This window comes from Schistocerca gregaria, chromosome 3, assembly GCF_023897955.1.
Source record: "Schistocerca gregaria isolate iqSchGreg1 chromosome 3, iqSchGreg1.2, whole genome shotgun sequence".
Taxonomy (NCBI): Eukaryota; Metazoa; Arthropoda; class Insecta; order Orthoptera; family Acrididae; genus Schistocerca; species Schistocerca gregaria.
The window spans coordinates 587,379,880-587,406,857 of NC_064922.1; the positions used below are offsets into that span (position 1 = coordinate 587,379,880).

At 41.2% G+C, this 26,978-nt stretch overlaps 1 protein-coding gene across 1 annotated transcript in view; it reads left to right on the top strand.

The window, feature by feature from the left end:
• LOC126354196 (zinc carboxypeptidase-like) overlaps positions 1-26,978 on the top strand; it is a 57,246-nt gene that overhangs the window by 1,026 nt on the left and 29,242 nt on the right. The window contains exons 2-3 of the mRNA XM_050003649.1: positions 15,083-15,245; positions 18,652-18,788. Of these exons, the coding sequence (XP_049859606.1) occupies positions 15,090-15,245; positions 18,652-18,788 (293 nt within the window). The 5' untranslated portion in view covers positions 15,083-15,089. The remainder of the gene's footprint in view (positions 1-15,082; positions 15,246-18,651; positions 18,789-26,978) is intronic.

The window sequence follows — 26,978 nt, forward strand, 5'->3', positions numbered from 1 at the left end:
GCCGAAGTCAACGTATGATGAAAGAAATTGGAACCAATAATGCAACATGGACACTGTACACCAAACACCAACCTTTCGATCATGCAGTTGTGTTTCGTGTAAGTTACACGGATTCTCCGCTGTCCGAAACTTGTGATTCTGTGACTTGACGTAACCAATCAGGTGAAACCAGATAGAAATAACAGGTTCATATCCAAGCCATTCATTGTTATCTCACTGAAGAGGCGCTTTCGAAACTGGAGGCGCTGAGCAGCATCTGCTGGTTCTAATGCATGAACAACAGACACTCGCTAGGGATGCATATGCAGGTCCAGGTGGAGTTTTTGTCCGTATGATCGCCGTGATATACCGGTCTCTTCCGGCAGGCTTCGGGATGATTTAATAGGACTCTGAAGCATCTTCTGGTGAACTACAAGCAGATTTTGTGGTGTGCGGGCACGTTTCGGAATGTTTCTTGACTTGCTGAAAACAGATCCCGTCTGAAGCCATTTTCGAATCAATTGTTGAATGGCACTATTCGCTGGCACTTTGAGACCCTGACCACACCGTTTCCACGACTTTTTTTGCCATGTAACTTCCCACAGCGAACACCTGCTGCTTCGCTGTGAGTACCATCGCCACTTTTGTACTGATCCACTCACATTGACACAGTCCACACTATCGAGTGTGGTGGCGTACTGGTTAGCACACTGGACTCGCATTCGGCAGGACGATAGTTCAATCCCGCGTCCGGCCATCCTGATTTAGGTTTTCCGCGGTTTCCCTAATTCGCTCCAGGCAAATGCCGGTATGGTTCCTTTGAAAGGGCACGGCCGACTTCCTTTCCCGTCATTCCATAATCCGATGAGACCGATGATCTCGCTGTTTGGTCTCTACCCCCTAACAACCCAGCCCAACCTCAACAGTCCACACTACGCTCTGAACCGGAATGGCTCTTGACCACCTAGCAACAAGTAGTCCGGAGACAATAACGAACGTAAAAATGGATATAGGAATTAGTGAACACAGGGTTGTTGTAGCAGACTGAATACAATCCTCATAAACAAAAGAAAAATATATCTATTCAAGATACCAGATGAAAATTCCCTCGAAGCCTTCCTGAGAGACAATCTCTACCCCTCCAAATTAATAATTTATGTGCAGATCAGATGTAGCTTGAATTCAAAGAAATAGTATCTACAGCAACTGAGGGACTTATACCAAATAAATTAACAATCGGCGAAGCTAATACCCATGGTACATAAAACAGGTCAGAACACTGTTGCAGAAACAACGAAAAAAGTATGCCAAATTTATACCAACGTGAAATCCCCAAGATTGGCGATCATCTACAGAAGCTCGGAATGTAGCACGGACTTCAACGCGTGACCCTTATAATACCTTTCGCAACGAAACTTTATTTCGAAACCTGGCACAAAACCGGAAGAGATTCTGGTCGTATATAAAGTATGCTAGCGGCCAGCTAAAATCAGTGTCGTCTCTGCACGATAGCCAAAGAAATGCATTCGTGTCATTGCTGTCAAGGCAGAGTTACTAAACACAGCTTTCCGAAATTCCTTCACCAATGAGAAGGAAGTACATATTCCAGGAATCAAATCAAGAACAGATGCCAGCATGAGTAACTCAAAAGTAGATGTTCTCAGAGTAGTGAAGAAACTTAAATCATTTAACAAAAGCAAGTCTTTCGGTTCAGAATGTGCACCAATTAGGTTCCTTTCATAGTGTGCTGGAGCAATAGCTCCATAATAACGATCATATATAACCGCTCGCTCCACGAAAGATCCGTACCCAACGACTGGAAACTTGTACAGCTCGCACCAATATTCAAGAAAGGCAATAGCAGTAATGTACTAAATTACATGCTCATAATATTAACGTCAATATGCAGCTGAAGTTTCAACATATGTTGTTCTTGAACACTGACAATTATCTCGAAGAAAACGCTCTACTAAAACTCAAAATGGTTCAAATGGCTATGAGCACTGTGGGACTTAACATCTACATCTACATCTTCGTGATTACTCTGTTAATCACAATAAAGTGCCTGGCAGAAGGTTCAATGAACCACCTTCAAGCTGTCTCTCTATCGCTCCACTCACGAACGGCACACGGGAAAAACGAGCACTTAAATTTTTCTGTGCGAGCCCTGATTTGTGTTATTTTATCGTGATGACCATTTCTCCCTATGTAGGTGGGTGCCAATAGAATGTTTTCGCAATCGCAGTTAAAAACTGGTGATTGAAATTTCCTGAGAAGACCCCGTTGCAACGAAAAACGCCTTTGTTTTAATGATTGCCACTCCAATTGACGTATCGTGTCTGTGATACTATCTCCCCTATTTTGCAATGATACAAAACGAGCTGCCCTTGTTTGTACTTGTTCGCTGTCATCCGTCAGTCCTAACTGATGCGGATCCCACACCGCACAGCAATACTCCAGAACAGGGCGGACAAGCGTGGTGTAAGCAGTCTCTTTAGTAGATATGTTGCACCTTCGAAGTGTTCTTCCAATGGATCGCAGTCTTTGGTTCGCTCCACCCACAATATTATATATGTGATCGTTCCAATTTAGGTTATTTGTAATTGTAATCCCTAAGTATTTAGTTGAATTTAGCCATCAGATTTGTGTAACTTATCGCGTAATCGAATTTTAGCTGATTTCCTCTAGTACTCATGTGAATAACTTCACACTTTTCCTTACTCAGGGTCAACTGCCACTTGTCGCGACATACAGATATCTTATCTAAATCATTTTGCCAGTCTTTTTGATCATCTGATGACTTTACAAGACGGTAAATGAAAGCAACATCTAAAAACAATGTAACACAGCTACTCAAATTGTCTCCTACGTCGTTAATATAGATCAGGAACAATGGAGGGCCTAAAACACTTCCTTGGGGAACGTTGGATATTACTTCAGTTTTACTCGGTGACTTTCCGTTTATTACTACGAACTGTGACACTTCTGACAGGAAATCACGAATCCAGTCATGCAACTGAGGCGTTATTCCGTAGGCACGCAGTTTGCTTAGAAGACGCTTGTGAGGAACGGTGTCGAAAGCCTTCTGGAAATCTAAAAATATGGAATCAATTTGACATACCCTGTCGATAGCACTTACTACTTCATGAGTATAAAGACCCACTTGTGTTTCACTAGAATGTTATTTACTGGAACCTTGCTGACTATGTGTCAATAAATAGTTTTCTTCGAGTTACTTCATAATGTTCGAGTACAGTATATGTTCCAAAACCGTGCAGCAAATCGAGTTAATGGTATAGACCTGTAATTCAGCGGATTACTCCTACTTCCCTTTTTGGGTATTGGTGTGACTTGAGCAATTATCCAGTCTTTAAGTACGGATATTTGTGTGAGCGAGTGGTTGTATATAATTGCTAAATATGGAGCTATTTTATCAGCATACTGACTGATATACTATCTGGACCGGAGGCCTTGCCTTTATTAAGTGATGTAAGCTGCTTCGTTACACCGAGGATATGTACTTCTATGTTTCTCATCTTGACAGTTGTTCTCGATTGGAATTAGGGAATATTTACTTCGTCTTGTTTGGTGAATGTGTTTCGGAAAACCGTGTTTAATAATTCTGCTTTAGTGGCACTGTCGTCAGTGACATCACCGTTGTTTTCGAGCAGTGCAGGTATTGATTGCGTCTTGCCACTGGCGTGTTTTATGTATGAGCAGAATTTCTTTGGGTTTTCTGCCAGATTTCGAGACAGTTTTACATTAGGGAAATTATTAAAAGCATTTCGCATAGAAGTAATCGCCATATATCGTAGTTCTGTAAAACTTCGCCAATCTTGTGGATTTTGCGTTCTTTTAAATTTCACATGCTTTTTTTCGTCGTTTCTGCAGCAGCGATTTGTATACCATGGGGAATCAGTACCATCACTTATTAATTTTGAAAAGCGTCAAAGCTTTTCATGTTTATAATTAAAGGAGATAATTGCTTTTAAAATCAGCCATTAGTTTATTGCAATGTATGAAGTGTGATGGAGGAGGTGAATTATTGTGTCATTAAGCATCGGTATAGGGCTATGAGTCTTCTCTTTGCAAACTTGGTACATTTTGTGCAGGAAAGGAGTTCTTTTGATGCGTTCCTAGCTGGGAAGCCCGGCGGCCAGGTGGACACAGGTAGTGCGCCCACGGGCGAGCGGCGGTTTCGCGCCCATGTCGGCACACTTCACAGAGGGCAGGCCTCCAGAGGATTAGCGACAGGCGAAGACGCTGCATACATCAACACGCTGCCAAGGGAAGCCGTGGACATTCACACGTGTGCCCGAGGCAGCGGAAACTACAAACATAGAGCGAAAAACAGTTTTGTCACGATTCTAGGTAACGCGGACAGAGCAGCAAGTTGAATAGCAAAAGCACGACTTGGGTGCCCAAGAATCTCAAGTGGCCAGGCGAATTTTGGCCGTTTCCCGCGAGCAGAACACCTGAGAACGTATCGTCAATACTCAAAGGGAGAAGTCTTGGTTTATTTGTATACTCTGTCTCACACAGAGTAGCGCTCTCTTTCCCTCGCGGAATGCGATCGCAAGGAGGGAGGAAATTTTGAAAGGAACTTCTTCATTGGCAAGAATCTAATGTTCGCTTTGAAAAATGGTACGAGCTACGTAATTTGCGGAAGGGCGGAGACAAGACGTTGGAGGGGAGCGCACTAGTATGGGGATTCTCAATGTTGCCTCTGAGGAGGCAGGAATTCACTCTTGACTGCTTCCGATAAGTCGCAAGGATTCTCTTATCGCTTGTCATGAGACAATGCACTTTGCATTCGTCGCAAACAGCGTAGAGAGCAAAGTTTGTTAGATCCAAGTAGGCGAGCTTCACTCACTGTGAGCGTTATCAAGAGCTTCTTAACTCAGGATCACATTTTGATTTACTACATGTCCGATGACGGTAGTACTGTTAGAACAGTTTTGAGCTTTGTTTAATGCAGTTTCACGTAGGTTTGCAATTGAAGATGGACGCATACCGTTGTGCAGTAATGATAACTTGCAGTAGCAGGTTTCGGTCACTATTTTCAGGGTAGGGCATGTTAGACGCTATCAACTGCGACGCCGGCAGAGTCTTGATGCAGCCGCACGCAATCAGCGGACTCCACCGCCACGCCGACCACGCTATGAACATGGTAATAAAGGAAACGCCCGCCTTCCTAGCTGCGCATTCTTCTTTCGCTTTCCTCAATTTCTTTGCAACGTGTTAGATACTCATACAGACCAAGGCACAGTATTCACCGATTGTCCATTAAGAGAGTCATATGTTGAGCTGTTATTTTTTTTATTCCTTCCTCAGTTAATACACGAGGTCAACCCATCTCGCGTAATTTATTTCTATGTTAAATTAGAATGAAGTCATATAATGCTCATGTTAAAAGGCAAATACCAGGACAGGCACCTTATATAATTGACTTGTTGTGAGCTCTTGGTGCCAATTCATTTCTATTTTTTTTTTGATACTTTCTACAATATCTGCCGACCCAAACTTTTTATTGTTGTTTATCATTATTTGATTATTTTGTGAATGATTGTTAAATGAATTTGATAAAATTTCAATAATTACTGCATGTGTCGTTTAATGCAGTTTCAGTGAATAAACCACTTATATGTTGAACAGCACTTCTTGCATTTCATTTATAGAATTTAAATCAAAATTCACACCTCTTTCTGCCTCCCACACGAGGTATATTACAATTTATGTGGTATATATCTCAATTGCTGTCGATACTACCTCTTTAAAAACATTCCACAACTTTTCTACACTTACATGATCAGATCGGAAGGAGTGAATACAGTCTCTTAAAAAGGCGTTAACAGCATTTTATCAGTTTTTTAAATAGATATACTTCGCGTTTCTTTTTCATGGTTTACGTGTTACGGTATTCGTAATCACAGTACTCATTATTTGTCCAGGCTTATTTGTTGGTAAAAGATCAAGTATGCTTTCGCTACCATTTACGCTTCGAGTGGGCTCATGAACTAATTGTTCAAAATAATTTTCTTAGAAAGCATTCAGTACAATTTCGGATGACGTTGTATGCCTGCCGCCGGCTTTAAGCGTATAATTTTTCCAGTATATCGGGGGTAGATTGAAGTCACCACAGACTATAATTGTATGAGCGGGGTACTAATTTGAAATGAGGCTCAAGTTTTCTTTGAACCGTTCAGCAACTATATCTTCTGAGTCGGGAGATCGGTAAAACGATCCAATTAATACTTTAGTCCGATTGTCGGGTATAAGCTCTACCCATACTAATTTACACGAACTATCTAATTTCGCTTCAGTTTCGAATCTGAGGTCATCAGTCCGCTAGATTTAGAACTACTTAAATCTAACTAACCTAAGGACATAGCACACATACATGCCCGAGACAGGATTCGAACCTGCGACTGTAGCAGCAGCGCGGTTCCGGACTGAAGTGCCTAGAACCGCTGGGTCTCAACGAGCGGCATTTAGGAGACAGTCTGAGCTGCCATCTCTGGTTGATTGCAGATGACGCTGTCATTTATCGTCTCTAAAGTCACCACAAGATCAAGGCCAATTGCAGAACATACCTGCAAGGTGCGACAGTTGGCAATTTAATCTAAGTAATGAAAAGTGTGAGGTCATCCACATGAGTGATAAAAGGAATCCATTAAATATCGGTTACACAATAAATCAATCAAATCTAAAGGCAGTAAATTAAACTAATTACCTGGGAATTACTGTTACGAACAACTTAAATTGGAACACATCGAAAATACTGTGGGGAAGGGGGATCGAAGAGTGCGTTTTGTTGACAGAATACTTAGAAGATGAAACAGATCTACTTAAGAGACTGCCTACACCACCCTTGTCCGTCCTTCTTTGGAGTACTGCAGCCCGGTGTGGATCCTCACCAAACAGGGTTAACGGGCTACATCAAGAAAGTTCAAAGAAGGGCAGGACGTTTTATATGATCGAGAAACACGAGAAGCGGGAGAGAGAGTGTCACGGACATGATACAGGATTTGGGGTGAACATCATTAGAACAAAGGCGTTTCTCGTTGAGGCGGGATACTCTTTACAAAGTTTCAATCAGCATCTTTCTCCTCCGAAAGTAAAAATATTTTCTTGATGCCGATCTGCAGAGGGAGAAACTATCATGAAACAAAAAAAAAAAAAAAAAAAAAAAAAAAAAAAAAAAAAAAAAAAAAATCATAGCTCACGCGGAAAGATATAGATGTTCATTTTTCCGCTCACTCAGGCAATTCATTTTGGGGTTTACTGGGCTCTTTAACATTTAGTTCCTTTCATTTACCGTGTTGTTCGTTAAGGCTTCTCTGACAGGTGTTCGCCTGCTGAACTGAAACAGCAGACTTAATTTCGAAAAGCACAAAACACACTGTGCTTTTTCTGCCAATATAGTGTTTAGCAACTTCCTACTGATATGCTAAACATAAAAACAGTATAGCCAGTGTTCTCCGATGAGCGGAAACCTTATGACCACGGTCCTGGGGGAGACAGTCACTCGTGGCGTTATCGACACGTAACCTGATAAGGGAAGCACACGGATTGTCTCAGGAGGAAAGGCCAGTAGTCAGGGATGTGACAGGACCGATAATTTGAAACAAAAAAATCTTATGGTCTTATTCCCTGGTCCAAATTGCTTCCAACATAGAATGAAACTCGTGTCTATAGTTATTTAGATTCTGTAGAATTGAATACAACGACAGGTTTACGCATGTACACACCGGCAACAGTTGATAAACATTACATCAAGCGTTTCTCAGAGTATTAATTGAAAAATAAATATTTTTAACACATTCACTTCTAAGCATTATCGTACACGTCACATTACATGTTATACCGTTCACAATAGACGTTCAAATCTCCCAGAGTGTTACCGCTCTCTTCGAAGAACATGTTGCCTTGCTTGTTTGAGTGCCTCCGCACGTTCCCTGTTGAGGGTAGCAACGTCCATGATGCGACCAGTCAGCTCACCTTGAGAATTCAGTTTTCGTTTCTACATTTCAAACCATCCAACTCCATAAGCAAAAGTCTAATAGCTTAATATCTGTCGGTCTTGCTGAACAGTTACTTGTACTATCACGACAAATCCAGTGATTAAGGTGAAGTCCTCCCCCCATGAACCATGGACCTTGCCGTTGGTGACGAGGCTTGCGTGCCTCAGCGATACAGATGGCCGTACCGTAGGTGCAACCACAACGGAGGGGTATCTGTTGAGAGGCCAGACAAACATATGGTTCCTGAAGAGGACCAGCAGCCTTTTCAGTAGTTGCAGGGGCAACAGTCTGGATGATTGACATCTGGCCTTGTAACACTAACCAAATCAGCCTTGCTGTGCTGGTACTACGACCGGCTGAAAGCAAGGGGAAACTACAGGCGTAATTTTTCCCGAGGGCATGGAGCTTTACTGTATGATTAAATGATGATGGCGTCCTCTTGGGTAAAATATTCCGGAGGTAAAATAGAACCCTATTCGGATCTCTGGGCGGGGACTACTCAAGAAGACGTCGTTATCAGGAGAAAGAAAACTGGCGTTCTACTAATCGGAGCGTAGAATGTCAGATCCCTTAATTGGACAGGTAGGTTAGAAAATTTAAAAAGGGAAATGGATAGGTTAAAGTTAGATATAGTGGTAATTAGTGAAGTTCGGTTGCAGGAGGAACAAGACTTTGGTCAAGTGAATACAGGCTTATAAATAAAAATCAAATAGGGGTAATGAAGGAGTGGGTTTAAGAATGAATAAAAAATAGGACTACGGGTAAGCTACTACAAGCAGCATAGTGAACGCATTATTGTGGCCAAGATAGATACGACGCCAACGCCTACTACAGTAGTACAAGTTTAAATGCCAACTAGCTCTGCAGATGATGAAAAAACTGATGAAATGTATGATGAGACAAAAGAAATTATTCATGTAGTGAAGGGAGACAAAAATTTAATAGTCATGGGTGACTGGAATTCGAGAGTAGGAAAAGGGAGAGAAAGAAACATAGTAGGTGAATATGGTTTGGGAGTAAGAAATGAAAGAGGAAGTCGTCTGGTAGGATTTTGCACAGAGCATAACTTAATGATAGCTAACACTTGGTTCAAGAATCATAAAAGAAGGCTGTACACATGGAAGAATCCTGGAGATACTAGAAGGTATCAGATATATGGCAAGACAGAGATTTAGGAACCAAGTTTTAAATTGTAAGACATTTCCAGGGGCAGATGTGGACTCTGACCACAATCTATTGGTTATGAATTGTAGATTAAAATTGAAGAAACATCAAAAAGGTGGGAATTTAAGAAGATGGGATCTGGATAAACTGACTAAAGCAGAGGTTGTACAGAGTTTCTGGGAGAGCATAAGGGAATAATTGTCACGAATGGGAGAAAGAAATACAGTAGAATAAGAATGGGTAGCTCTGAGGGATGAAGTAGTGAAGGCAGCAGAGGCTCAAGTAGGTAAAAAGACGAGGGCTAATAGAAAACCTTGCGTAACAGAAGAAATATTGAATATAATTGATGCAAGGAGAAAATATAAAAATGCAGTAATGAAGCAGACCAAAAGGAATACAAACGTCTCAAAAATGAGATCGACAGGAAGTGCAAAATAGCTAAGCAGGGATGGCTAGAGGACAAATGTAAGGATGTAGAGGCTTATCTCACTAGGGGTAAGATAGATACTGCCCACAGGAAAATTAAAGAGACCTTTCGACAAAAGAGAGCCACTTGTATGAGTATCAAGACCTCAGATGGAAACCCAGTTCTAAGCAAAGAAGGGCAAGCAGAAAGGTGGAAGGAGTATATAGAAAGTCCATACAAGGGCGATGTACTTGAGGACAATATTATGGAGATGGAAGAGGAGGTAGATGAAGCTGAAATGGTAGATGTGATACTGCGTGTAGAGTTTGACAGAGCACTGAAAGACATGGGTAGAAACAAGGCCCCGCGAGTGGACAACATTCCATTGGAACTACTGACGGCCTTGGGAGAGTCAGTCATGACAAAACTCTACCATCTGGTGAGAAAGATGTATGAGACAGGCGAAATACCCTCAGACTTCAAGAAGTATATAATAATTCCATGCCCAAAGAAAGCAGGTGTTGACAGATGTGAAAATTACCGAACTAACAGTTAAATAAGTCACAGCTGCAAAATACTAAGGCGAATTCTTTACAGACGAATGGAAAAACTGGTAGAAGCCGACCTCGGGGAAGTTCAGTTTGGATTTCCATAGAAATGTTGGAACACGTGAGGCAATACTGACCTTACGACCTATTTTAGGAGAAAGATTAAGGAAAGGCAAACCTACGTTTCTAGAATTTGTAAACTTAGAGAAAGCGATTGACAAATTTGACTGGAATACTCTCTTTCAAATTCTAACGGTGGCAGGGGTAGAATACAGGGAGCGAAAGGCTATTTACAATTTGTACAGAAACCAGATGGCAGTTATAAGAGTCGAGGGGCATGAAAGGGAAGCAATGGTTGGGAGGGGAGTGGGACAGGGTTGTAGCCTCTCCTCGATGTTATTCAATCTGTATATTGAGCAAGCAGTAAAGGAAACAAAAGAAAAATTCGTAGTAGGTACTAAAATCAATGGTGAAGAAATAAAAACTTTGTGGTTCGCCGATGGCATTGTAATTCTGTCATAGACAGCAAAGGACTTGGAAGAGCAGTTGAACGGAATGGACAGTGCCTTGAAAGGACGACATAAGATGAACACCAACAAAAGCAAAACGAGGATAATGGAATGTAGTCGAATTAAGTCTCGTGATGCTGAGGGTATTAGATTAGGAAATGAGACACTTAAAGTAGTAAAGGAGTTTTGCTATTTGGGGAGCAAAATAACAGATGATGGTCGAAGTAGAGAGGATATAAAATGTAGACTGGCAATGGCAAGGAAAGCGGTTCTGAAGAAGAGAAATTTGTTAACATCGAGTATAGGTTTAAGTGTCAGGAATTCGTTTCTGAAAGTATTTGTATGGAGTGTAGCCATGTATGGAATTGAAACATGGACAATGAATAGTTTGGACAAGAAGAGAATTGAAGCTTTAGAAACGTGGCGCTGTAGAAGAATGCTGAAGATTAGATGGGTAGATCACATAACTAATGAGGAGGTATTGAATAGAAGTGGGGAGAAGAGTAGTTTGTGGCACAACTTGACTAGAAGAAGGGACCGGTTGCTAGGACATGTTCTGAGGCATGAAGGGATCACAAATTTAGCATTGGAGGGCAGCGTGGTGGGTAAAAATCGTACAGGGAGACCAAGAGATGAATACACTAAGCAGATTCAAAAGGATGTAGGTTGCAGTAGGTACTGGGAGATGAAGAAGCTTGCACAGGAGAGAATAGCATGGAGAACTGCATCAAACCAATGTCAGGACCGAAAACCACAACAACAACAAGGTGATTTACATAAGTGTGCCCCATTGGTCCAAAAATAAATGGTAATTAAATGAAACTATTTCGAATAGGGCATATGACCAAATGGAGTTTATTTTGCTTCAAATGAGCGTTTCTGTCACATCCCTGAATATTGATGATTCCTCTTGGGACATATTACGTAAGAGGAAACGAGACAAGTGGGGATTTGTGATAGCAACGATAAAACTGGCAGTTGATGAAATCCATTGACGTAAGTAAATGTTAAAGGACAGATTGCTGTGGACCTACGAATGGGATCAAGTATCATGGAAACGGCGAAGGTTGTGGGCTGCTAGCGTGCTACTAATGTGAGAATCCATGGATAGTGGCTGAAGAACGTTGAAATCACAAGTAGCAGACAAAGTGTTGGACGGCCACGTCTCATCACAGAACATGTTCGCAACTTCTGCGCTGTGCAAAGTAGGGTCGGCGGCGATCTGTGGCAGATTTGACGCCAGAGTACAATCGTGGTACAGGAACTGTTCAGCGCTCACTGTTGAGCCTGGGGCTCCGCTTCAGAGGACTCCTGTGTTTTCGCATGTTGACTCAAAGACAACTTCAGTTGCGGTTCCAGTTGGCATGGCATCACTGAAATTGAAGGCAGATCAAAGGAAACGGGTCGCCTCGTCAGTGGAATGAAATTTATTTTTACACTAGGCCACCATTCATACGAAAGGCTGCTCGAAACATGCACTGCGCCTACGAGGCAGTCCCTGTCGACGACGGTATCATGCTATGGGAGACATTCGCCTGGCTTTCCATGGTACCACAGGTGATACGCATTATTCATTTCTTTGGCTCAAATGTTATACAGCAATATTTCTGATCTGACGGAATCTGTAGTCGAGGTTTGGATTCGAAGACTACTTTACTGGGCTGCAGGAAATATTACTCGAGGATGCAGAAAACTGTATTTCATAGCTTTCAGTAACCGCTATATACAGTGTGATGCATGTTGCTTCCTCATAACAGTTACGAGATGTGCCCAATGTATGCTCGTCATTTCAGATATTTTACTAAACTGCGAACCTACGTTTCAGTATTGCTGATGGAGTCCATGTATTTTGATCAACAATATAAAAAATATTGTAACATCACAAGTAGACACCTTCATAAAGGCTGCCTGCCGAGGTAGTAAAAACAATCGTTAGCAGTGTGCATCGTGACACGGATAGATATTTATGAGGATTGCTTAGTATTGTCTTTCTTGTTATTAGGGCTACCTTCGTATTTATTAAAAAAAAAGGAGAGAAAAACATGCTCTTCATAGAAATAGCTTTATTGCTTGGCCAAAATATTCTTCATTAAAAGTTATACTTCTTCCATTCGTTTAAATCTATTCTGGAAATATTCATTCCACTCTGATATTAATAGGTCGATTAGGCGATTAGTAAAGCAAAAGACACATCAATTCCATGTTTTTCTCTGTTAAACAATAAACTGTTCGACCTGGTGCGTAGCAGCTATCATTGTCATGATGAAGACTGATGGGACGTTTTCGGTTGTTTCCCAGTTTTCGTCCATGGCGTGTGGCAAACGAATTGTTGTATACGAGTCAGAGTGAACTGTTTGTTGTGAGCCTAAAGCAGTGCTCGTGATGGACATAGATGTGTGATGTCCTTAGGTTAGTTAGGTTTAATTAGTTCTAAGTTCTAGGCGACTAATGACCTCAGCAGTTAAGTCGCATAGTGCTCAGAGCCATTTTCTCCCACTCAAACGAATATAACGAATTTATTCTCCTGCTACATTGACGTATATGTATTTGCATTCCCTCGGCAGAATTTTCTGTGTGTTTCTTTACACCAATTGGCACGGCCCGGATTCTGAGCTACAATGAAGTTGTACGGACCCAACTGCTAACTGAAATAAATTGAGTTATGATTTCTTTGTCAGTTATTGAAGCCGAGTTGAGGGAGACACCAAGCAACAGACTATTCGACACTTAATCTATACTGATATCACATAAATTCCGCTTTTTATACATATGATATGTTTGTGACAACAGCACAAGACTATCGATTTATTGCGGATTCCATAGGTACCACACAGTCCTTTGTAAATTGTATTTTAGGACTCTTGCAAGAAATATTTCGAATGCTGAATTGAATAAATTCGTCACCTCATTTTTTGCTACGAGGAATTGATAAAACTAAAGATACAATAACAACTACAGATCTTACTAGCCTAATGGGTTTCGTAGGTGATCTGCTCATTTAGCTAAATTCAAAATTTATCACATATTTGCAAAGGTTAAGGCGATGCAGTATTATAATTCAATGAAACGACTGTTTTCTAAAATAACATTTGTTCAACAGACGCTGGAGGACAAAGATACACAACTGTAACTGAAATGAATCAGTTAAATTAATATTACTAAAACTTCAATCATAAAATTAAATCCTCCATAACTGCGGCAATATTAAACATCTAAGACCAGTTTAGGAGTCAGAACAAGAATTCCTTTAAGACGAGACATTTTAGACATCAGTTTGCAGTTGTTTTAAATCGTGAAAAAATCCTTTTTTTTTAATGGCACAACAAATTCTCGAAAAAAAATAGTCACTTAGATATTGTTGCTACCACAGTAAAATACATTCCGACCAATCTAATATACGAAGGAAAAACTCTTTTAAGCTAATACTAATGTATTTTAAAACACCACTAGAAGTCATGCAGCTTAGTTCTACTATAAATTACGTATTTATATTTAATATTGGTGATCCAACTTCATTTAAACAGGTGGGGAGATGCATGTTTGCAAATAAATTTTAGAGAGACTCCAGAAGGTAGCTCAAATTGAATATTTGTAGTTGTGTGGTAGGTTGTATAGACTAACAGTAGTTTTATTTCTGTATAGCTTCCAAGAGTAGGTTGACAACAGTGGCAAAATATGGTCGATGCTTGTTGTTACTGTGAACTTGTATTGTGAACTGTGTTTATGAAATAAATACTATGGTATGGTTACATGGATCTGAATAATTAACTTTCCATAGCTTGTAGCACATAGTATAAGTTAACTCTAGACATATACTCCTGGAATAGACTACAGATAGTTTAATTCATCATACGTTATTGATACAATCCATAAGATAGATTTGGGCAGCATTGAATAAGGGCTGTGACTTTATTTTTTGTCAACTCCGAGTATAGAAAAGTCACAAAATGATTAAGAAAAATCGAATAAACCTCAGTCTTGAACCTGACTAAGGATTTATCTTTATGAAAGTTCCTCTCCACCGAATTTCTGCTAAGAATTGTAAACAACCTTTTCTGAAGGTGATTGATTACTATAATCTGAATAAAGCTATTCGAATCGTTGCTGCTGAGTTACACCGCTGCAAAACTCATTAAAAATTATGCAACTAAAGGATTCGAGTGAAATTTCAACTTTTCCAGAACAATGTTTTTCGAAATACTGCGTATTATCATATTATATGGCTAATTTCCTGACAGCCATCGTTTAAAAATGTAACAAATGACAAATTTTAAAACAATAGTAGCTGAAAAACTTTAAGATAATAGTAATGTCAAATCTGTCTAGTGTTTGTTTTAAAAGCATAAAATAGGACCCCCGAGTGTTTCTTTGCTTCCTACGGGTTCATTACTGTTAGTTGCTTGTCCAGCATCACAAAGATTGCTGCAGCGTAGCGAAGGACACTGGTTCCAGTTTCAGGATGCTGTGGAGAGTTGCGTTGCTGGTGTTGGCGGCCCTGTCGCTTGCAGCTGGGGAACCCCGGCGATTCGACGGCCACCGCGTGTACCGCGTGGAGCCCACCAACAAGCACCACGTTCAGTTTCTCAACGAGCTCACCAGCAAGTACTACAATGACGTAAGTACCCTCTGCTGACGGTAGTTCCAAATACACTGACTGTTCTCGCATATTTTTTAATCTATCCCTGCTCCTGCTTCTTTTCGCTCTCATTTACAAGATCGTGATGTAGGATTTTTGATTGACTGACTTCCTTCTACGAATCACTCGTGAAATATGTTCGATAAAGAGGATCTAATACTAGGTTTAGCATATATCCAATACACAGAGCCATTTCTTTGAAAGAATGGTATTCGGTTGTTTTTTTGTGTTGCATTATGCGGAAAGTTGCTTTCCGGTTGTTATCTTTGGCTCTATGAAAGCAACAGTAAGGTACTAATATCTTACAAGTAATGTCAATAGTATAGCAATGATATTAAAATACGCAACTGCCAGTTTTTTCTGCATCCCATTGCCCTGAACTCCGAGAAAACATGGCTTTGTTCATGAAACTATTTTTACATGTAATTGTCACAATTGTTTTAATGGAAACAGAGGACAAGTCTACTAGAATGTGAATATCACATGAAATACCATTGACCAGTTCGTTACATTGAAGAAATTGTCGGTCAAGCTGATGCTTGAGGTGGATTGTTCAAATATTTATGACGTTTGACAAAGTTTCGGATAGGAATCGTATGTTGCGACTGTTGTGAACAAAGAAAACCAGGTATCTACTCAAGTTAGAAATATAACGAAATCGCAGCGGTTTGGTATATAGCTGTCGCTATAAATAGCTGTGCACAAAATTACTGAAACATTAACTACAAAGAATAGGGGAATAAATCTTACAGAGACGGAAGAAGGCGATTGAGTACCAGAGGATACACTACAGAGTCCCTGTGATCCGATTGTGAAGTAAGCAGAAACATTTATTACGACAGAAATAGAACGACTGTAATAATTTACATAAATGTCCCCAACAGAGCTGACATGATGGTCTGTACCAACTGAAGAGCTGAATAACTGCGCTCATAGATGTAGAAAAACTATAATACTCCACAGACTAGAACGTGAAAACACATTCAAAACTATAGGCGAAGGTAACATAAAAGGGATATGACGTGTAACTGTTAACACTTCGAGAATGTATGACGCGGGAGATCACAAAAAACAAAACAAAAAAAAAACAAAAAACAAAGGAGTTTTAGAGATAAAAATACAGTACTTAGAGTTAGTACTGTTACGTAAATATGTTTTACTCGCTGTCAGTTAGCACTTTGCACAGAATTCGAATGAATGAACTGTTTTCCTCGTAAATATTTTCGAGGCCAACGAAGTAAAACAGTGTGCATAAGGTTCTTCATTTGTGCGGCCATATTGTCCGTAGTTGCTCTACAGTCACTGAGGGAATTTTAATTCCACCTCTGCATCTACAAGATGCGTGTTTTTAGGGCTTCTCTTGCTGTCACAAATGACGTCAGTTGAACAACAAATCGTTCTGACAATTAAGAATTATGAAAAATGTGAAAGTGCTGAAAACAACGAGAACGCAAGCGACACTGTAATATCATTGAACGCACAGTTTGAGAGCTATGACCAATTGCTCATCTTGGCTAGTGTTAAACACATCTCTTCTACCGAACAATTCTCATACCTCTTAAGGTATGCAGTTTAGAGCCCATGTTTACAAGATATTTTTTGTTGTTCTTGTAGATTCTGCATCCTCCCAAAACATGAGAAGCAAAGAGCTTTCAGTATAAGAAAAGTGTTTCGTAGTATCGAAAGTGAACAAGTGTTCATATCTCTTAAGATATGCACTTTCAATCCCTTGTTCACTAGGCATTTTTTTCTTGCTTTGAGGTAAGGAACCTGTCTCTAAAGTTTGTTCGTGGTTTTTTTGGGGGGGACTCTCTGTTTACAAGATGAATCACAATTCCTTGAACCGGCTTCTAAAGGTTGCAGAAGACACGTAGTAGACGAAGGTTTGGTCAGGAAAACCGTCTCACGATACGCACATAGCGGGGACTATGAGCTATGAGGTGTGTGTTACAGGAGCACATGGCACGGGAAATTATTCGAATACTTGTCCTCGGCTTCTGTTCTACCTGAGGAAGGACGTGCAGCGCGCCCATGGAGCACCACAGCCAACCCTCCTAGCTTCGGACGTCCCAGCTATCTCGCAGCCGTTGTTGTAGTCGGACGAAGGAGCTGTGTATCGTCATAATTACAGCAGGGACTGACGACGACGTCCTCTTATCAGATTGTGAAGTGGGAAATTTGAAAGTGATCCAGTATTCGAACGGTGCATTTCCGGACACGGTTCCCTTTCAATACTTCATCTTCTAAGTCCCCTCTACAGCCCCTAGAAGCCTGTAAGAGGGATTTTGAATCACCTTATATATTTGGTACGACTGTATTTAACTGAAAATTCCGAAGGAAGAGTCGCGTAACTGTACCAGATATAGGTTGCGGCCTATGAGCAAACGTAATTAGTGTGCAACGTGCTCTGTAGTTCTTGACTACATTGATCAGCCACTGGTGCTGGTTTTTCTTCAATGAAAGCACGTCCAATTGTCGTTAACGAACTATGGACTTACAGTGTGCACATCGAATTCAGCGCTCACTGAAATTTCATAATAAAACTTCTTTGCTACAGTGATAACGAACCTGTCTCTGGATAACCTCTACCACATACGTACTCCAGAATGTGTACAACAAACACGCCTCAATGGGCACACGCAGTTGGCACGAAAGCGCGGAACAAAACACGTTCTCTTCCCTTTCTTCTTCCGAAAGCTAATTGTTCCGGCTTTTTCTGTGTTCTGTCGACGTAACCAGTTTTTATGCTTCGTCGTTAAATATTTTCGTTTTTACGTATTACTTTTCTCATTAGTACTATTGCATGAAATTTAAATAAGGAAGAACAAACACATAAACTTACTAAGAAACTTATCAAAATTCGACAACATAAAGGAAACTGCTTAGTGCTGAATTAAGTATTTGTTAGAGAAAAAACGTGCACAAAACGTAACATATGAAAAACAAAACATCTGTAACTGGGTACAGAAAATAAATTCACAACTTATAGAACACAATGTTGGTAGAGGTAAAACAAAATTTTTTTGTGATGACAGAGTCAACTTGTACAAGCTGTCTCTTAAATTTTGCAATGTGATTCGTCTGCCTTTAGTTTCTAAAGAATTCTTAATAGCATTGTATGTGTGTTCCAAACCATAATGATAAAGTAATGATTTTAAACGGTGCCTTAGTAGCCTTCCTGTAACATTGTGAGCCTGCTGGTGATCCGCCGATTTTTTTTCCACTTCCAAAACCGTTCGCCCCTTGTCTAGTCTAGAAGTGAGGCAGCTGCCAGCAGTATATCTCCCACAATATAAACAACACTAAATTTCATGGTGAAAGCTACTCTGATGCCTATAGTTTCTAAAATGAGTTACAAGAGCGGAAATTTTTGTTTCCAAAACAGATCCTGTTCTGGAAGGACGCCAGTGTCGCCAACAGAACGGCAGACGTGATGGTATCTCCGGAATTGCAAAACAGCTTTCTGGAGGCCCTCGAAAAGAAGGGTATGAAGTCTTCTGTCTACGTAGAAGACGTGCAAAAGTAAGTCTCTTTATTTAACAGTATTAGTTTTCTTACTTTGTGTTAGGGGTCGCAGCACATATACAGTAGAAAACCACGAGCACACCGGTGGCGCTCCTCTTAATATATCCGATCACTGTCACTCCTAAAACGACGTCGATGTCATCGCAACGGCCGTGTAAATGGAAGCTTTGCGACGGCTGGAGAGAAGTGATTAGATGACTTAACTCAAGAAGCTCTTTGTGCTACAGCAAGTGTTCCGGTTCGAGTTTCATTCGTAAAGATTAGCCTCGGACGAACAGTGAAAAACAGACATTTTCTTTCCAGAGAAATTATTAATTTCTGAGTTGTGATCGATATCAGTCGCTTTAAATATTTAATTCCGGACTTGTAGCATTCCTAGCGTAACTAAGCAATTGGAAATCGTTGCTAATCAAATTTTCACTGGCGTTAATAAATGGTTTGGGGCTAATTCACTGTCATTAAACTTTTAAAAGACCCACTATATGCAGTTCGGAAGCTGTAAGAGATTTCCTTCCAGGATTTGTATAACATATGAAGAAATGCAAATCGAAGAGGTTGAGATTGTTAAATTTCTGGGCTACAACTCGATAATATATTCAGTTGGGAAGGCAATACCAAAAAATTGCTGAAGCGCCTAAACAGGTCCGTATCTGCAGGAGGCAGCATATACAATTTGCTTACTTTCGTTTATTACTTACTTTATGTCATATGGGATCATATTCTGGGGTAACTCGTCAAACCGAGCAGAAGGTGCAAAAGCGTGTAAAAAGACTCATCTGTGGTGCAAATTCAAGAGTGTCATGTAGAAACCTGTTCAAGGAACTGGGTATTCTAACCACTGTTTCTCAGTGTATTTATTCCCTAACGAACCTCTGTTTCCAGCCAATAACTCAATAAATAATGTCAATATTGGGGATACGAACAATTTACATAAAGACCTAAAACCACTTAACTTGGTTCGAAAAGGGTCCAATATTCAGGAACACGTATTTTCAATACATTCCCAGCAGCTATTAAAAACTTGGTTTCAGAATGACAAAGTGCAGTTCAAACGCAGTTTTAAAGACTTTTTGACAGGCAGTTCCTTCTACTCTGTAGATGAATATCTTAAGAGGGAATATTAGACAAGCTTAAGTAAAAAAGTCTGTTAGATTTCTGTTTTGACAGCACTTAGTTACAACAGTCAAGATAAAATGTTTTGTGTATGATACATTTATTTAATGCGCATGACTATGTTACATTTTGACAGTGTATTAATTCTGTAAATATTAACAGTTCCAGTTTACTGTTATGTATTCACCTATTGTGACTATCTCCTGACAATTGATGTGGGTAGTGAGTATTATATTTGAAAGTTTTATGTTTTTTATTTTGGCTTTCTGACTTGTTGTACACACACGAGAATCGTCACATTATTGGGTTAGTGTGACGAAAAAGAAAAGAGAATTAACATAGTAATAGTGCTGTTAGAATGAACATACAGGAGAGGCATTAGACCAGTGTGGTCTGAATTCGTTCCAGAGCTTACACACGATATGGGAAAGAGTATCTGTATTACGAGGGGTCTTCGAAAAGTAAGTTACAGGTTGTTACGGCAGAGCAAGTAAGGTTTATTAAAAGCTGCAATACTTTTGAAATTGACATAGGTGATTGACAATATTTTTCACCATACTGACCAAACTTTTGTAAACAAAGGGCGGAACGTTCTACTTTACCCCTGACACCTTCAGAATTTGAAAGAGAGTATTCCAATTAACATTGTCAAAAGCTTTCTCTAAGTCTACAAATGCTAGAAATGTAGGATTGCCTTTCCTTAAACTTTCTTCTAAGATAAGTCGCAGTTTGTCCGTTCGTCTGTAAAGAATTCGTGTTAGTATTTTGCAGCCTTGACTTATGAAAGTGATAGTTTGGTAATTTTCTCACCTGTCAACACCTGCTTTCTTTGGAATTGAAATTATTGTATTTCTCTTGAAGACTGAGGGTATTTCGCCTGTCTCGAACATTTTGCTTATCAGATGGTAGAGTTTTGTCATGGCCGGCTCTCCCAAGACTATCAGTAGCTCTAACGGAATGTTATCTACTCTTGGGGTCTTTTTTCGCCTTAGGTCTTTCTGTGCTCTGTCAATTTCTTCACGCAGTATCATGTCTCCCATTTCATCTTTATCTACGACCTCTTCCATTTCCATAATATTCCCCTCAAGTATATCGCTCTTGTCTAGATCCTCTATATACTCCTTCCACTTTCGGCTTTCCCTTCTTTGCTGGGGACTGGTTTTCCATCTGAGCTCTTGATAATCACACAGGTGGTTCTCTTTCCTGCAAAGGTCTCTTTATCTTTTCTGTAGGCAGCATCTACCTTAAGCCTAGTGATATGTGCTTCTACATCCTTACATTTGTCTTCTAGCCATTCCCGCTTGGCCATTTTGCACTTCCTATCGATCTAATTTTTGAGACGTTTGTATTCCTTTTCGAATGCTTCATTTACTGCATTTTGTATTTTCCCCTTTCATCAAATAAATTCAGTATCTCTCCTGATACCCACTCATTCATACTAGCCCTCGACCTTTTACTACATGATCCTCTGCTGCTTTCACTATTTCATTTCTCAAAGCTACCCATTCTTCTTCTACTGTATTCCCTTTCCCTGTTCTTGTCAATCGTTCTCTAATGCTCCCTCTGCACCTCTCTACAGCCACTAGTTATTTCAGTTTATCCGGGTCCCATCTCCTTAAATTTCCACCTTTCTACAGTTTCTTCAGTTTTGATCTACAGTTCATAACAAATAGATTGTGGTCAGAGTCCACATCTGCCCCTGGAAATATCTTACAACTTAAAACTTGGTTTCTAAATCTATGTCTTACGATTATAGAGTCAATATGAAACCTTCCGGTGTCCCCAGTTCTCTTCCAGGTGCACAACCTTCTTTCCTGATTGTTAAACCAAGTGTTAGCGGTGATTAAGTTACGCTGTGTGCAAAATTCTACCACACGGCATCCTCTTTCATTCCTTATCCCTAGTCCGTATTGACGTACTATTTTTCCTTCTCTTCAATTTCCTACTATCGAGTTCCAGTCCCCCATAACTACTAAATTGTCATCTCCCTTAACTACACTCCTGGAAATTGAGATAAGAACACCGTGATTCATTGTCCCAGGAAGGGGAAACTTTATTGACACATTCCTGGGGTCAGATACATCACATGATCACACTGACAGAACCACAGGCACATAGACACAGGCAACATAGCATGCACAATGTCGGCACTAGTACAGTGTATATCCACCTTTCGCAGCAATGCAGGCTGCTATTCTCCCATAGAGACGATCGTAGAGATGCTGGATGTAGTCCTGTGGAACGGCTTGCCATGCCATTTCCACCTGGCGCCTCAGTTGGACCAGCGTTCGTGCTGGACGTGCAGACCGCGTGAGACGACGCTTCATCCAGTCCCAAACGTGCTCAATGGGGGACAGATCCGGAGATCTTGCTGGCCAGGGTAGTTGACTTACACCTTCTAGAGCACGTTGGGTGGCACGGGATACATGCGGACGTGCATTGTCCTGTTGGAACAGCAAGTTCCCTTGCCGGTCTAGGAATGGTAGAACGATGGGTTCGATGACGGTTTGGATGTACCGTGCACTATTCAGTGTCCCCTCGACGATCACCAGAGGTGTATGGCCAGTATGGGAGATCGCTCCCCACACCATGATGCCGGGTGTTGACCCTGTGTGCCTCGGTCATATGCAGTCCTGATTGTGGCGCTCACCTGCACGGCGCCAAACACGCATATGACCATCATTGGCACCAAGGCAGAAGCGACTCTCATCGCTGAAGACGACACGTCTCCATTCGTCCCTCCATTCACGCCTGTCGCGACACCACTGGAGGCGGGCTGCACGATGTTAGGGCGTGAGCGGAAGACGGCCTAACGGTGTGCGGGACCGTAGCCCAGCTTCATGGAGACGGTTGCGAATGGTCCTCGCTGATACCCCAGGAGCAACAGTGTCCCTAATTTGCTGGGAAGTGGCGGTGCGGTCCCCTACGGCACTGCGTAGGATCCTACAGTCTTGCATCCGTGCGTCGCTGCGGTCCGGTCCCAGGTCGACGGGCACGTGCACCTTCCGCCGACCACTGGCGACAACATCGATGTACTGTAGAGACCTCACGCCTCACATGCAATTCGGCGGTACGTCCACTATACGTGCTCGCTCAAAGTCCGTCAACTGCACATACGGTTCACGCCCACGCTGTCTCGGCATGCTACCAGTGTTAAAGACTGCAATGGAGCTCCGTATGCCACGGCAAACTGGCTGACACTGACGGCGGCGGTGCACAAATGCTGCGCAGCTAGCGCCATTCGACGGCCAACACCACGGTTCCTGGTGTGTCCGCTGTGCCGTGCGTGTGATCATTGCTTGTACAGCCCTCTCGCAGTGTCCGGAGCAAGTATGGTGGGTCTGACACACCGGTGTCAATGTGTTCTTATTTCCATTTCCAGGAGTGTATTTGAATTATTTCTTTTATCTCATCATACATTTCTTCAATCACTTCGTTATCTGCGGAGCTAGTTGGCATATAAACTTGTTCAACTGTGGAGGGCTTGATGTTCGAGTCAATCTTGGCTACAATAGTGGGTTCACTGTACTATTCGTAGTAGCTTATCTGCGTTCCTATTTTTTATTCATTATTAGACCTACTCCTGCAATACCCCTATTTGATTTTGTAGTTATTACCTGACCGGAAGTCCTGTTCCTCCTGGCATCAAACTTCACTATTTCCCACTATATCTAATTTTAACCCATCCGTTTTCCTTTTTAAATTTTCTAACCTACCTGATCGATTAAGGGATCTGACTTTCCACACTCCGATCCGTAGAACGCCAGTTTTGTTTCTCCTGATAACTACTTCCTCCTGAGTATTCGCCGAACGGAATATTGTACGCAATAGCAAGACATCATCATTTAATCATACAATAAACCTGCATCCCGTCGGGAAAAATTACGGTTGTAGTTTCTCCTTACTTTCAGCCGTTCCTAGTACCAGCTAAGCAATGCTGTTTTGCTGTTTTGGTTGATGTTACAAGGCTACTTCAGTCAATGATCCCGACTACTGTCCCTACTGAAAAGACTGCTGCCCCTCTTCAGGAACCACATGTTAGTCTGTCCGCCTCAACAGATAGGCCTCCGTTGTGGCTGTACCTACGGTATGGCTAACTGCCTCGCTGACGCACGGAAGCCTCTCCACCAACGGCAAGGTCCATGGTTCACAGGGCGGCTGTTATCTGTAACGCAGCAGAACGTGAGGTGTGTGTGTGAAGGAAAACGGCAACATGGAAATGCACAACTCTTGTTGTGCAAAGGTCCTAGAATGGATCGACATGTGTAATTTACATTTCGACGTTCTCTCGTTGTTTCGTATATGGTAGAGAGGTGGAAGAACGAAGAACAGTTTCTGATAATATACAGTGAAGTCTATTTTTATTAATCATAAAATACACTAACACTTCCTTCTATAATACATCCTTAGTACTGACAATGTTCTTAACTGAGAGACTCTGGTTTTGCACGTACTAATCTGATGTCAGGCCGGTAAGATTGAGATACGAGTGTCATTCGCAAAGTAGATAACGGTTTGACCACACAGTTTAATCTTTCACTGCTGGTACTGACATCACTTAAAACTGCCACTTTACCGCTGAATATGTGTCCTGCAGTCGGAGGGGAAACGGTAGGAGAATGTTTTATAAATCGACCACGGGCTGTTAGCCAGGAAATTTTAAATGTTTAAAATAACGTTTTGTTCTGCAGAAATTTTTATTTTATATAATTAAACGAAACTTTATTTTACAAACAATTTTATACCCAAGCTACTTTTCTACGCAATTACTGTTCAAATTTAAGCACTTGTCGTACAGTTTTATCAGGTTTGCTACACCTTCTCCATACCCGGTTGTCGCCAAGTTGTTGAACCACTGATAACGGCTTCTTTACGTTCGTCATCATTTCCGTAGCATTTTCTACACCAAAGCCTTTTAATTTGAGGAATAATCACATGGGGTTAAGTCCGGACTGTATGGCGGATGTTGAAATATTTTCCACTGAAATCGCTGAAGCAAGAATTGTCTCTCTCCCACTCCGTCAGACGTGCATTATCGTGAAGGAGGTGACTCCGCTGGTTACCATTCGGAGGCTGTTGTTTCTAATAGCGCGGCGAAGTCATTGAAGAGTCTGACAGTAAGACACTGCATTTACGAAACGCCTATCTTCGAGTTTTGTTTCAGTCCTTGCTCTATCAGTCACCAATGAGGGCCAGCTCGAGCGATCTTCGTCTTGAACCATATTTCGGTCCGCCATTAAAGATGATACGCCACTTCTAAGCTGGCGCTTCATTATACGTCACATTGCCTAGAACTCATTTATCTGTCTATAAATTTCGGTAGGTCAGACTTGTGGGTTTAAAAAGCGGATAATACTACGCCCTTCATACTTTACAGGATCGCAATTTTTTCTCACGTTTTAAAGTGGCACAGCTAAGGAGTAAGCGAACGCATTGAATCGCAGCTGCTGTCAAAGTGAAGCGGATGAGAACCAACATCAGTGGTCGGGCGGCGGTGGTGGGGTAGAGGACACGACGACGTGTCAAAACAAAACATTCTTAACTTTCCGGATGACCCTGGTATAGGCGAATAATTTGTAAACTCACCTTTTTGGTAGTTTTACAATGGCTGGTAACACAAGCAAAACCGTCGCATACTGAAGGTACAGAGCTACTGGAAAATTTTGAGATAGAGATGCATCTTATATTTTCAGCTATGTGAAAATAGGGGACAGCGGCAGAGTACGATTGAATGACAAATAGCTATGAGTAAGCTTACTCTACCGTAAAATATGCAGCAGAAGCCTAAATTGGAATGAACACATAAAATATACATTAGGAAAAGAAGATGAACTCAACCGTGAAAGGAGTGGGTTATAAAGCACTTGTTCCGCCGGGTATAGGGTATTGCCCATCAGTCTGCGACTCTAATCAGATTGGCTAGAAAACCGGAGATGGACAAGATCCAAAGAAAATCATCTCGTTTCGTCACGGGATCGTTTAGGTGGAGCGGTAGCTTTACAGAGATGCTCAACAAACTCCAGTGGCTGAAGGTGCACGATAGTTATTGTGCACCACGGATACGACTGTTACGAAAATTCTGACAAAGTGCTTTCCAGATAGAGACAGGCAACATGTTACTTCCTCCTACATACGTCTCCCGAAATGACCACAACGACAAAATTCGAGCAATCAGAGCTAATACAGAGGTTTACCGAAGGTTATTGCCCCAACGCGCCATTCACGAATGGAACTGGATAGGGGAATCTGTTAGTGGTAGTAGAAGTGCCTTCCACCACACATCGTCGGGTGGACTTCGGAGTGTGGATGTATATGTAGCTGTAGGTGTAGATATTAGCCGTTATTCATATTCTGGTTTTCTTCAAACTGACACTGATTCATACGTCTGTCTTTGCGGCGGAGCAGGACGCGACTTGAGTTTGGAAAGATTATATGAGCCTTAAATACTACACAGAATGTTCTGTGGAGATGCCTTCTATGACCGTTCCGTTCAGTTTGTATTTAGATGATTTATTCAATAAATAGATGATCTAAGGGCACGAAGGTGTTGAGCTACACTGACATATATCGGTTAATACTATTCGTTTTGTTGAGAGTAAAATCATATTAACCTAGTCTAAAAATTTCCCAAAAACCTTTAGTCACGTAGTCGTTAATCTCACCGCAATCTGTAGTTGTGAATATCAAAAATGAAAGCTGGAGTTATGGTACCATAAGGCAAAGTTACTACAAGATCTAAAATATGATTGGAAAATGTTCCATTAGAACAAATAATGCGCTTTATATACCTCTGACGCTACGGTATACGCGACTGCAACAGAAAAACTTAAAAAAAGTTCGATAGATATTCAAGAACGTGGGTAGCAATAAGAAGAACTCTCGGTCTCCACTGTAGAAAAGATATACAAATAAAATTCTGTAAGATCGTACCGTTTCATCACACCGTATGAGTGGGAGTCCACCATTTGCCGAAGTTAGCATTCTCGTGTAAACCACAGCGAACAAGACCAGTAAAGTGACCAACGAAAATATGGATCAGTCAACCGGAAAAGGCAGCAGTGTCTAATTGTAGAG